Source organism: Pezoporus flaviventris, unplaced genomic scaffold (assembly GCF_033815535.1).
Source record: "Pezoporus flaviventris isolate CSIRO_AGI_PZ_B2104156 unplaced genomic scaffold, CSIRO_AGI_Pfla_v1 ptg000001l, whole genome shotgun sequence".
In the NCBI taxonomy this organism is placed as follows: Eukaryota; Metazoa; Chordata; class Aves; order Psittaciformes; family Psittacidae; genus Pezoporus; species Pezoporus flaviventris.
The window spans coordinates 34,873,234-34,886,077 of record NW_026892549.1 but is presented as its reverse complement, the minus strand read 5'-3'; the positions used below and the strand labels follow the sequence as shown (position 1 = coordinate 34,886,077).

The following is a 12,844-nucleotide window of genomic DNA, read 5'->3' as shown; positions in this document are numbered from 1 at the left end:
TTAAATCATCCTGTACTGGAAAACTCTACTGATACTCATAGAGGCCCTAATTTTGGGCAGTAGTGCCTCTTGAAGGCTGCTTTATCAAAAGAAGATGTCAGGTCTATTCCAAAGCAGCCACTCTTCAATAGACAGCTTGCATCTTTTCACAGTGCTCCAAATCAGAAGGCCAAAAGTGTTGCATGGGAGCTTGCCAGAAACACTAAGGGTTAACAGCTGCCCACTAGATCTAAACACTGGGAGAACACTGCCACCAAGCTTGCAACATGCCTTTACCTTGCTCTCTGAAATATATTTTTGTACTCTTCCCCTTATGCAACGTATAACAAACCAAAACCAGCAGTGGTAGCATGTGTCATCCTGCATTAACTTAACTGGACCTCTGGTGGCCATCACCATTCCCACTTTAGACAGAGAGGGCTGCAGGGCAGGCAGACCTTCCCGCACAAAACTCTTCATTCTGGAGCCTGCCCAGCTCCCAGTACAGCTGGCACTGCGTGGGAAGGGAGTTAAAGCAACTTACACTGCAGAGGTTCTGGGTCTATAAATGCATTATAATGTGGCAAATGGTCTATCTATTCACCCGGTGTTTGACTGGCCAGCAGTTTTGGATTTACATTAAAAGAGCTTCTACTGATGAGAGAAGGAAGAAATGACGTGAAAAGTTCTTGTTGAGCAGCTCTGCCCTAGCCCAATGGCATGTGTTTGGCAATAGCGCAGAACAAAAATATACATGCTCTGTGCAGACAAACTCAACCTGGCAGATTGAACAGAGATTGCCCCAGGTCTCCAGAGATCTCTTCAATGGCAAACTAGAAAGTGTCCTTCATTATAATGAATCCTACCCAAGTTTCTCTGAAAGTCTACTGCACTCCAAGGTTCACAACTACTCCATCCTGGAGCTGCCTCAGAGAGGCTGAGAGCTGGCAAGGCTCATGAAGACTGAGAACTTCCTCAGGAGTTCAGCACTCTAGAAAACTCTGAAGGAACAAACTTGTGCTTCAGGAACCCCTGAGCCCTGTTCAAGTGAAAGAGCCCTGCCAGCTGGCAACACAGTATATCCCTGTCTTGCCTCTTCCAATGATCCCCTGGCTGCTCTCCTCAGCCTTCATGGCACGGAGGAAGTATTACCTTCAAGTCCCTGTGCACGATATCATGCTGGTGAATGTGATTCACACTCTCCAGTATCTGATGAATACAGTGGCTGAAAAATAAAGGGAAAGACACACAGTTATGCATACATAAACATATACTTGGCATCTCATCTCATCCCAGAACTGTTTCCCTAGCTTTTATATTTGTTCCAGGGAGAGCTCAAGACCCCAGGCTGAATCCCTTCACCACATCCACTGGATGACATAGCTCAGTACCATCACAGCTGGACACTCACAGCACTTTCAGCAACAGGATGCTAAACACCCTATCTATAGCAGGGCCACAAAGCCTCCCTCCTACCTCCCATCACTTCCTTCCTTTCCTCCCCATTACACTAAGCGTCTCACTTGTCCCTTCAGTAAGCACCCCATACAGGAGAACCGAGGCACCCAAGTGTCTACAAACAGCAGCCAAAATTGGGTAAGCAAGACCAAATCACTCCAGGAAGCATTCAGCTGGGCTAGTCCTGAGCACAGAATAAACTTTCAGAGAGCAGCAACCTCCCCCAGCAAATTCAGGATGACAACTCCTGGGTGTCTGCCAGTTTGCAAAGCTTTCAGAGCAGCATCTCAAGCACTTTACATACACAATGTGCACACACACCCGCTTGCTGGGTGCCTTTTAAGTACAGATCCCACTTAAGGGGGTAGCGATCTGAAAAGCAGACTCATTCCCCGTTAAGTGCAGTATGCTGCACTCCCCTCTCTCACAGAAAACCCAGTCTCTGCCACTTTCACTGCTGCAACCACAGGGGCAAAAGCAAGATGTTATTTACACCTGTCGCTTAAGGACAGTGCTACACACCCATGGGCGAGATTTCTGGTTGAAAACATCTCTTCCACTAAATGTTCACTCAGCTCCCAAGGTTGAATGTGGAATACAGTAGGCATTCAGACAACTGTGGCTGAGCAGCAAGCACCGAGATGTGAGCAGCTCGGGTGACTCTGCGCCCTCACTGCAGGATCAGTCAGTTCCCTCAACCGAACTGTACAAATCTCAGGAGAACAGATTTGAAATGAGTGAAATATTTGAGGGAAAAGAAACTGGCTACTGGAAAAGATGGGAAGAGGGTGAGGGGAGGATGGGAAGAGGGTGAGGGGAGGAAGGGAAGACTAGGTGCGGCACTGCGTATTTGCTACCCTCGCCCTCCAGAGCTGGCAGTACAATCCTCAGGGTCGGAGTCCATGAATATCTGCCCGCTCCCAAAACAAAAATGTATAATTAGAACAGAGCTGAGTCTGAGCGAGGGAGATTTTCTGGCCAAAAATGGCAAAAGTGTGAGGTGTCCCAGGCGAGCCAAGCACAGCGGATTGGCACGGACCTCACTCCCTCGCTCTCCCAGCCTGCTCTGGAATTCAGCTCAGCATGGGGAGAGAAAGGGAGGAGTTTCACCCTGTCATCTTGTGGGCACTGCGAGACCTGGCCAGCTGACAGTCAGAGGGCTGAGCACCCTGAGGAAGCCTTGCAGAGAAACAGACTGTTCTCCTCTTCCCCTAACCCTGCCATAATTTTCCTGAGCAGTGCTGGTCACTGCCAGCTCTTGACCACTTCAGGGAACAGCCACTGGCAAAAGGGACAGGATGAAGGATGATGATTGATAACCTCATAACTTTCCAACTTCAAGGCAGAACGGCTTGAATGACTGTGTATCTGTCTGAGATGCTGTGCCTATAACATCTGTGCAGCCCACTGAATACATCTACAGGGCTCTCAGACCTCTCTGCCAGAAGCTCATCAGAGATTACGAGCCCACTGGCCTTCCCCATCAGCAGACAGCTCACAATGGAGTGCATGGTGCAATGCCTCACTTAAAAGCATCATGCAATGCCTAGAAGACAGAGGCCGTAAGCCTACAAGAGGGAAAGCAAATAAGCACCCACAAATTCCTCTTAACTATCAGGTCATGCTCTATATTTCCTCACACTCAGTTTGATCTTCTTCACAGTACTGCCTACCAAGGTTACCCTGCAGCAGCACCCACTGCTCCCTTCTTACCCCTCTCCTCTCACGGCTTCCCTAATTCCTGTTCCAGCAAAGGTTAGGATTAGATAAGAACATGGGTGCAGAATAAGATGAGGTGAAATGTCACCATCATGCCACTCCCAGACCCTGCTAAAGCAGAACAAGAGCTGCTTAATCCCGGCTTTGATTCCAAACACTGCAAGTTCAGCAGACAGACAGGTCAGAGAATACCGTTCTCTACTGCTATACAAAACACTGACCCAGCATAAACAGCAAAGGGACAAGCACAAGCCACTTCAGGAAGCTCACACATGGGAGAGGGGGGACACACTCCAAAAAAGAAGGGCATAACTCTAAATCTTTTTAAAATTAAAATATGAAGGCTGTTCTCACATTGTGCCTCTTTTCATTGTGCCACCCAGCTCACAGAGAGGACTTCCACAGAAACATAGCTTTCAAAGCCCGCTCTCCCCCCTGCCCCATAAACCATTATCTAGACATGGGCAAACTGAATGGGTCTGCACAACAGCAATGGCACATCACTAGAACCCTACACCAGAGGACAAGCAGACAGTGCTCTCACAGCCACAGGCCAACACTTGCTCACTAGGGACACACTGTCATCAACTACCAGAAAGATCAGGCAGACAAAGCTGCTACCAATGGGTCTCCCAGCAAAGAGCACGGCATCTGTAAGTGGCAAAGATGGCAGTGCTGTGCAATCAACAAGGGCTAGAGCTGTGGTGTGTTAGGCTGACTGGTGACAATAGTTTACACTGATAGCAGAAAGAGGAATATTTTCCAGACGGGAAACAAGAGTGTCAGAACAAAGCCATGCACAGAACAGGAGTCAGGAAACTCATCCTACTTGCCAATGCATGTGGCACACACACAGGGGGGTCTGTAAACAGTCTTACCTGGCATCTGCTTCACTGTAGTATTCTCTGGCAACAATATCCTCAAAGAGCTCCCCACCTGTAACCCTGGAGTGCAAAACAACAAGGCAGGTTACAGAGCCTGTGCATCTTTAGCTTAAGGCTGCACAGGGCATATGCAGCCATCTCTCTGGGCTCTTTCCAGCAGCCTATGGGGGGACCTGCAGCACAGAAATTCAGGGCAGAGCTCCACCAGCACAGTACCACCACTGATATATCCATATGACTGACCCCTTGGACTGCCACTTCACCAGCAGTGTACAGGACACTGTTGACACACTGCACACAAATTGCCCATGTGCCTCTACAGGGCTTAGTATATGCTAAGCTTGGGTAGGCTAAGCTTGAGCAGAACAATCCTCATCAGCCCCCTCCAGACTGCCTCAGAGACAGCAGTCAAGCGGCCTCCCTATGCAGGATAGCCATCCTTTGCCATCCCACACCTACACCTGCTGCTAGGAGTCTTTCTGGTCCATCCCCTACCACACAGTCTATGGATTTCTGTCAAATAGGCCAGAGGTATCTACAGGTCTCTAAAAAGGAAGGGAGAATTATACTAATGCAGGCGCTTTTTATTCCACTCTTAGTCAAGCATCCACGTGCCTGTATCACTGGTGAAGCATCAAAGCCAAAGACAGACACTTACAGATCAAAGACGAGGTAATGGAAACCTTCTTCTGAAATACTGTCATGGAGCCGCACTGCAAAAATATAATCAAGAAATGGAGGTTTACAGAGCATGTAGCAAATATGACACTTCACAAATCAAACCCGTGCACACAGCCAAGTTCTCCCTCAACCCAATCAGTCTATTAATTCCCCATGCCCTTCACTTTGTGTGCTCCTTCCATTATCTCAAAGGAACAGATGGGTGTCCTTCACATACACCCACCCCTCCCCAGCGTCAAAACAAACTCTAAATATCTTTGACCTCCTGTTCATTCTCCTTGTCTAACACTTCAGTACCCTCCTTTCACATCTGCCTACTCTTTTCTCCATGCTCCTGTTTTGCCATTTCTCCCCACCCATTCTTATTTCCCCAAACAAGCCATTTTCAGAATTTCCAAACAATCCCTCACCCCCAAAATTGACTTCCAGCCTCATCCACATGTCAGTGCCACTGATGTCCCTTCTGCCTTTCATCTGCAAAGCTCCATGAAGTTCCCTCCTTTTCTTTCCTTTGCCTCACTTCATTCTGACTTATGCTCCAAATCCTTACACAAAATTCAGAGCCAGTTCCTTGTCTCAATTTATTTCTGATCTGTTTGTTACAGACATTCCCCTTCTCACAATTTCATTCTCCTTCAGCTTCCTTACCTATCCTCTCCCTGAGTTCTCCTCCTATTGCCTAAATTAACCTTCATCTTTTCCATTTCCTTGTCTGCTTTAACTTACAGGGCTGGGGTTGCCTCCATGATGGGCCACTGTCCCCTGGTATTGTGAGGTCTTCAGGGCTCTGTCCTGCTTTCCCCACCTTACACACTGGCAATAACTACTGTATCTATGCAGCCAGAAGAGTCCCATTTCATCCTGTCTGAATCAAAATCTCAATTTCTTTGATGCTTATTGGACACCTAGGCACTAATTCTCACCTGGGAAAAAACAAAGCCCTTAATTTCATATTGCTACCTACCCTGCTCTTTGCTTCCTCCCCTGCTGGAAAACATCACTACTTTCCCTGCCAGAGTTGCAAGCTAGCAATCCTGTTTGCTTCGATGCCTCAACCTTCACACCCTGACCAGGACTTGTTGTCCTCACATGACCATCTACAGTCTTCCCCTGTTGATTCACCCAACTGAAGCACTTAGCTGAAACTAGGCTGTGTCTCAGTCACTGTCACACCTTTTAATCAAGTATTGACCAAAGTAACGTTACTGTTCTCATCCCTACAAGAAAAATCTTGTTATCCTGCTTCGGTACCTTTGCCTCTCTTCCCTGTCTTCCTTTTTCTGCCACATACAGGTGACCTGCCTTGACTTTTCTCAACATAATGATTTTCTCTCTGCCAGTATTAAGAGGTCAGTTTGCACCTCTTACTGGTGCATGACATCAGCTATCATCACTGCCTTGGGAACGTTTCAAACTAGCACTTGGCACATGCTCCTACCTCATATGGAACAGCTTCTGCAAATGTTCTCAATGCTGTCCCCTCTCCTTGCAACTCTCATTTGCTAAGGCACCCTCCCACATGCACGCAAACACACACAAAGTCAAAATTGAGAGTAGCACAGATGTGCAGAGTCCACTGCCAGTACCTTTCCTAAAAGGATTTCATACTTTCCTTATTCTTTCTGCCTATGCTTTCCTGTATTTTCTTTGCCTTTATCTACAAGCTCTCTGACCTGGCCCCTTGACCAGTTTCCTTTCCTTAGCATTTCTACTGCATCTAACCACAGGGGTCTGGGAGGAGCACTTCACCCAGAGTAATGCCACAAACAAGCAAGTACAGCTAGAGTACCAGTACCACAGGTGTTTCAGATGCAACATGCTGTTCCTACAGCATGAAAACAGAGACACATCACCTTTAGGAACTGTGATCCTCAAATCATTCACTGCAATAAAGATCTTCTTCCAAGTAAGCCGTTTTAGTTGGCTTTATAATAACTTCATTGTAATACAATTTTGTATTTACAGAAAACTTGTGTCCTGAGCAGCTGCCAGAAACTAACAAAGGCAGCATTACAGAAATGCAAGTGAGAAAGGTATTTTCTAGGAGAAAGATTTTCCATTCAAGACTGGAAACAAGATGGGAAATGGCTGAAACGGACACTTGGATTCCCAGGGAAGAGCAGTTTTCACTCCAGTGCCCAAGACTATTTGAAGTGAATGCAGGAGACCAGCACATGAACAACAGCTGAGGCCCAGAACACAGGCAAAAGTCTGTGAAGAGCCCTTATGAAGAGAGAACAGATGGAGAAACTTCAAGGAAAGCCGAATGTGTTAACAAGCTCATGTCTGGTCACACTCAGTGTGCACAAGAGAGCATTCTCCTTCCTCTGGCACCTGAAAGGTCATCAAAGCGCTGCAAGAAATCAAGCAGAGAGGAGAGCAGTATGAGTGAAATCATGACAGAGGAGGAGCACAGCCACCAGCAAGCTGACAGCAGTGGCCATGAAAAAGGAACAGCAAACACATCTGCAGGTAGAAGTGAGAAATAGTGAACGATAAACTTTGACGTAAAGATGCAAGCAGCGAATTATGTCAGAAAATAAAACAAATAAGCTGATCGGTGCTATTTCTTTGCCCTGAGGAGAGAAGTTTTGACAGATACATTAAGAAAAGGAAAGGAAGTCACAATTCAGCTGGCAGAGGCACCAGAAAGAGCCTTCAAGGACTGTAAAACACTATTTGCATCCTTAGGTGAGGAACAATGACAGAAGGACAGAGGCAGTCCATAAATACTGACACCGTACATTGCCCTAGGGCTGCACAGCAAAAGAAGGCCTTGGAGGCAGGTCAGTAACTTAACAAGGGAGCTGCCCCCTCGCTATGGCCCAGAGCGACGCTGGAACAAAATCTGCCCAGGATTTAATCTGCTGAGGTAACAAAGCTCATGGAGTACATGATGCAGCAGCAAACTCCAGAAAAGCTATAGGAAAGATGACAGCAGCCCTCCCATGGGAATAGTTAGTAACAGCTCAAAACATTAGGCTTAAAGTGAGGTGCAGGGCAGCAATGAGGGGTCTTGACCTGCTGGAAAGCAGTTTTGTGGAAGAGGACATGGGAGTCTTGGTGGACAAGTTAACCAAGAGCCAGCCATGTGCCTTGTGGCCAAAAGGCCAGCGGTATCCTGGGCTGCATTAGGAAGAACGTGACCAGCAAGTCAACAGAGGTGATCCTCCCTTTCTCTACCCTGCCCTAGTGTGGCCACATCTGGAATACTGTGTCCAGTTCTGGCTCATCAGTTCAAGAAAGACAAGGAGCTACTGCAGAGGGTCCAGTGGAGGGCTATGAAGATGATTAGGGGACTGGAGCATCACTCATATGAGGAAAGGCTGAGAGCTGGGCCTGTTTAGCCTGAAGAAGAGATGACTTGAGAGAGGATCTTCATGCATACAAATATCAGACGGGTGAGTATTGAGAGGATGCTGCCCAGCAACAGGATAAGGGACAATGGGCACAAACTGAAACACAGGAAGTTCCATCTGAATACAAGTAAAAACTACTTTGAGAGTCACAGGGCCCTGGAACAGGGCTGCCCAGAGAGGTTGTGGAGTCTCCTCTAGACATATTCCAAACCTGCCTGGACGTGACTCTGTGCAACCTGCTCTAGGTTAATCTGCTTTAGCCGGGGGGTTGGACTAGATGATCTCCAGGGGTCATTTCCAGCCCCAACCATTCCGTGATTCTGATCTCCATTACTACCACAAGTTCAGGTTCACCCAGGCAGTTGAGCAGAGTCCACACAAGCTGCTCATACCTGTGTAACCTGTTGATAGGAAAGGGTGAGAAATACAATAATTTGTAGACACTGGAGAGTAAAGGATTCTCCAGAACTGACTATCCATGATAAGAAAAATGGAGAATTACAAGTATTCATCCAGTTAACCTTTTCTTCAAAAATATTACTGAACCCTTTTTCTTGCTAGCTCTTGTCAGGGGAGCAGTGACATCTATGCCTAGCTGCAGGCTAGACAAATACACACAAAAAGTGATAAGAAGAGTTTCAAGTCACAGCAACAGGGAAGTTGCTCAACAGCAACACTGGGTCTTCCAAAAGATGATCAAACTACAAAAGAGCCCAGTACTTGCCAAGGAACCTGATCTCTGTTCACCAGAAGATGAAGTAGATTATTTCTAGTAACTGATTCTGTCACCCAGAAGCAGCAGTTCAAACCATATTTCTTCCTAGACAAACACTCTTAACACAGGGATTCTTACAGATGGGGGAAATCAGTTCCTGCCAACACCACACACAGCCAGGGTCACCTGATGACTGTTCCCACGTCAAAGGTCTCTGATGGATGAAAGAGCATGTACTACAACAGTTAGCAAGAACAGTCAAGGAGAGGGGAGTAAGAAAGAAAACAGAAGCAAGTCAGACAAATCAGTGCCTGATTTAGTCAGGTTCTAAATCAGTTACAGGATACAGTGAAAGACTTTACCCAAGGTTTTAAAGCACAGAACACTCCCATCCACACAAAGAATGGAGGGCTTGTATTGCTCACAAGCCCATCTGATTTCTACGACTGTCAAGTCTTACAGATAACTTCAGAAATAATAAATAAAACCCCACAGCAGTACTAAGCAATGCCAGAACAAATGCTATCCAAAGGAGCAGAATCATTACAGACAGTTAGGTAGAAATATCATCTGCACCAGTACCAGCTGGTCGGTCAGCAGAAAGTGTGCCTCACCACTTGTCTAACTTTCTTCATATACAGTCCTGAATCTGGTACTGTAGTGGTACTCCACCAAATGTAATGAGAGACCGCTACCTAAATCTGTCCCTCCAATTTTAAATGCAAACCTGTAACCCTGCACTGTTAAAGAGCTGCAATGCATCACTACACACAAGGCACAACCTAGCTAAAACATTCCCCTATATTCCACATCCACAGCAAACAGAGGAGCAGGGCTGAGTGAGAGACCAGCCCATGGTTGGGGAGGTAGGCTCTTGTAACTCAGGGCCGTTTCTGGCAACCTGCTGCAAAGTAAATCTCAGCAAGCAAAGTACTAATCAAGATCCCAACAAAAGGCAAATACACAAACAGAAGAATAATTTCATGGGCCAATTTCCAGTATCTTCACTTTGCAATTACTCGTCTCTGCTAAGGAAATGGTAACATAGGCTCCTACATACCACTGGTCTTTGCCTGTCCTTAGGGACAGTGCTCAAGCTATTGAGTAGGATAATCTTGTCTGCTAAATTTAAGTCCACTGGTGTTGCTAAGTGTAAAGCATGTGGATATTATGGGAATGTAAAGGACACTATCAGCCAACTACCTGTGCACCACCACACACTGTGTGCTGTGATTATATAATATTTGGGACTCTCAAGTAGCCCATGTTGCAGTACCTTCAGTAGAGCTAATACGTGGCAACAGGGATTTCTGGTTGTCTCCTAGGTGGTGGTAATTGCAACATATGTACTCCTGCACACAAGCTTAGTAGTGCAAACTGAAAAATGTTCTGGGATCTTCTGGCCTGAACAATGCTATTTAAAGGCCAGCCACTCATTAGAAACAGCCACAGCTTCACTTCTCAGCAGTTTCCAATCAGACATTTGCCTATATCATGGAGAAACAGAAGAGGTGATACCACAAGAGGCATATTTCAAGAGGCTGTGCATGCCAGAAGAAGCAGAATAAAACTGGAGGCTAAAACCTGCCTGATGCCCTCTTCCATAGATACCTTCCAGCATACCAGAAGATGCTGACACTACAGACACACATACCCACGGCCCGACAGACTGCGCACTGAGCACCATTGTCTGTGGCAGCACGAGTGACAAGTCAACTGACGCAGATGGCTACCACCCACTCCCCGCTTTCCCAGCTGCTTGCCAGCCTGGGCAGCCAGGATGGGAATTGTCCCACACCTCCGAGCCTGGCTGTGTGCCAGGACACTGCCCACACGGCTCACATCGCTCAGGAGGCCTGCCCCGCAAGGAGTCACCACCAACCTGCAACTGCCTGTGAGCTGGGTGCTCAGCTCCCACCCCAGCTGTTCCTCTAATTACATTAAACACACAGAATTCAGCTGCAGCTGCTCAGGCTGCTTCCAAAAGGACTCTCCTTTTAATTAAAAAGTTGCTATTAAAAAGCATGAAATTGTGTAATGCAAATAATCCTCTAGAAATCATCTGCCCCAGCAGCTAATGACCAGCTTTGTTAAAGCAGTAACTAAAAGCAGCAGGACAGTTAGCTAACAGGACATAGCATGCCACTATTAACCAGTCCCTTAGGAACAGGGACTCTTTCCCTCCTCCTCCTTCGAAATCCGACAGAGAGGTTACAGTATGCTGGCTATACACGAGCTCGCTCTGAACTCCCCGAGCCCGCAGCATTTCACACCAATTGCAGTTCTGAAGCTTTGGAAAATGGAAGAGACGGGCTTGTGAACACTGGTCCAGTTCAGGCAGAACCAAGCTGCTGCAGGCTCTGCAAAACCAGACAAGAACAGTCCTAAGGGAGTATGAAAAGGCGTACACAACCACAGAGGTGGGTAGGTTTCTTCTTCCCCCTCACCATGATCTCACTGTAACCTTTTTAACACTCCAGCCCTAAAAAATTAGGTTAAACAGTGCCTTTTCTACCATGCATAATGCCAAGTTGGGGAAAATTCCCTTATGCACAGAAATTCACGGCCTAGAAAGAAGTTCTCGGGAGAACAGTATGTGTCCTATTAGGAAACTAGTCCTGCAGAGGTAAAAAGCAAAAGTAGAAAAAGAAAACAAAGTCATTTTAAGAACCATTTCAGCACCAACTAAATGTTATTTTTTCCTTTGATTTTGCAATGTCTGTATCGAAAGGCTGAAGTTCAGCACAAGATACATAACATTTAGTATGCCCTACTTAAACATTACATGAGCCAAAACCAGTGCATTAGCAGGAATATTTCCTACTCACCTGATAACAGTGCAATCACGACCATCCAGAATTGTTATTAATATTTTCCGATTATGCACCTATCAGATAAGCAAAGTGCTTCTGATAACCACTAGTATTGTATGAGAGCTTTTCTTGTAAACCCCCCAAATAATAACAAGCCAACTTTATCGGTATCACAAAGAAAATACACAGAGAACACCCAGTTCATTAGAATTGACAAAGATAGAGACCATGACAGATTTTAGGTCTCATATAGGCTCTGCAACTGCAGTACACACATCTCTGCCATCAGGGACAGCCTCTGGTGCTGCAAAGCAGTGTATGCCCATGCATCCCCCCCCGGTCTTGCTGTATTAACTTGTTTCTCACCTTGCCCAGGACAGTCATGGAACCTTGCCACAGACGCAAGCTCTGTTCAAAAGGCAAGTTGTTGCTTGCACAGTTTCACCAGAGTGCAGCCATCCCTCTGTTCTGTTTGGTGCTCAGGCAGGGGGAACCCCAAAGGAGGCTCTTTCAGTTTCCTCAATGCTATTCCTAAGGGAGGGGGATGTGCAGTGGGGGAATCCTCCTCCAGCTCTTGCAGTACCTGTGAGTGGGATAAGTCTGGCCATCATCCCACTATTTTTTTTTTTAAGGGATTGCTTGCATACAGATAAATCTCACAGCTAAATACATGAATAATGGAATACGAATACCTCCTTAGTACAGACCACAGATAGAATAAATTCATCCTCTGGCAAGGAAGAAAAATACAATTGTCACTCAGTTCCCAAACTGAGAGGAATTATGGAGAAACATTTTCCTTAAAACTACAGGAAAAGGTATAGGAATAGGTGGCAGAAAAGGGAGAAAAGAAGAAGTAAATAAACAATAGTTAGTGAAAGAAGTAACTGGCAGAATCAGAATGGGAGCTAAAAAGCTGGGCTGCCTGATGTTTTGGGGAGCCTCCTCTCAGCCAGACACACATGGGCACTCACCTAAACCCCTAACTGTGTAGGGATTGTAAAGAATAAATGGGAACTTGCAGATCGAAGGCTCAGACTTTCCCAGAGGGATGCACTCGAGCTGATATTCTTTTTGGGGGTTTTGGGGGTTTTTCCCCTCTTGGTTTTTTTTTGTCTGGTTTGGATTTTTTTTTTTTTTTTGTGGGAGGGGATAGGGTGGGGAATAAGGGGTGTAAGCAAGAAGAAAGTGGTTTAAAGACATAAGGCCAAGAACATCCTTGTTTGACCTCAGGAA

General features: G+C 46.3%; 1 protein-coding gene across 14 annotated transcripts in view; it reads right to left on the bottom strand.

The window, feature by feature from the left end:
- The window catches only part of CAMK2G (calcium/calmodulin dependent protein kinase II gamma), a 122,763-nt gene that overhangs the window by 50,694 nt on the left and 59,225 nt on the right, over positions 1 to 12,844 (bottom strand). For all 14 annotated transcript variants that reach the window (XM_061451338.1, XM_061451354.1, XM_061451375.1 and 11 more), the window contains exons 4-6: positions 4,699 to 4,753; positions 4,035 to 4,100; positions 1,132 to 1,204 (exon numbers count right to left, since the gene is read on the bottom strand). In XM_061451338.1, the coding sequence (XP_061307322.1) occupies positions 1,132 to 1,204; positions 4,035 to 4,100; positions 4,699 to 4,753 (194 nt within the window). The remainder of the gene's footprint in view (positions 1 to 1,131; positions 1,205 to 4,034; positions 4,101 to 4,698; positions 4,754 to 12,844) is intronic.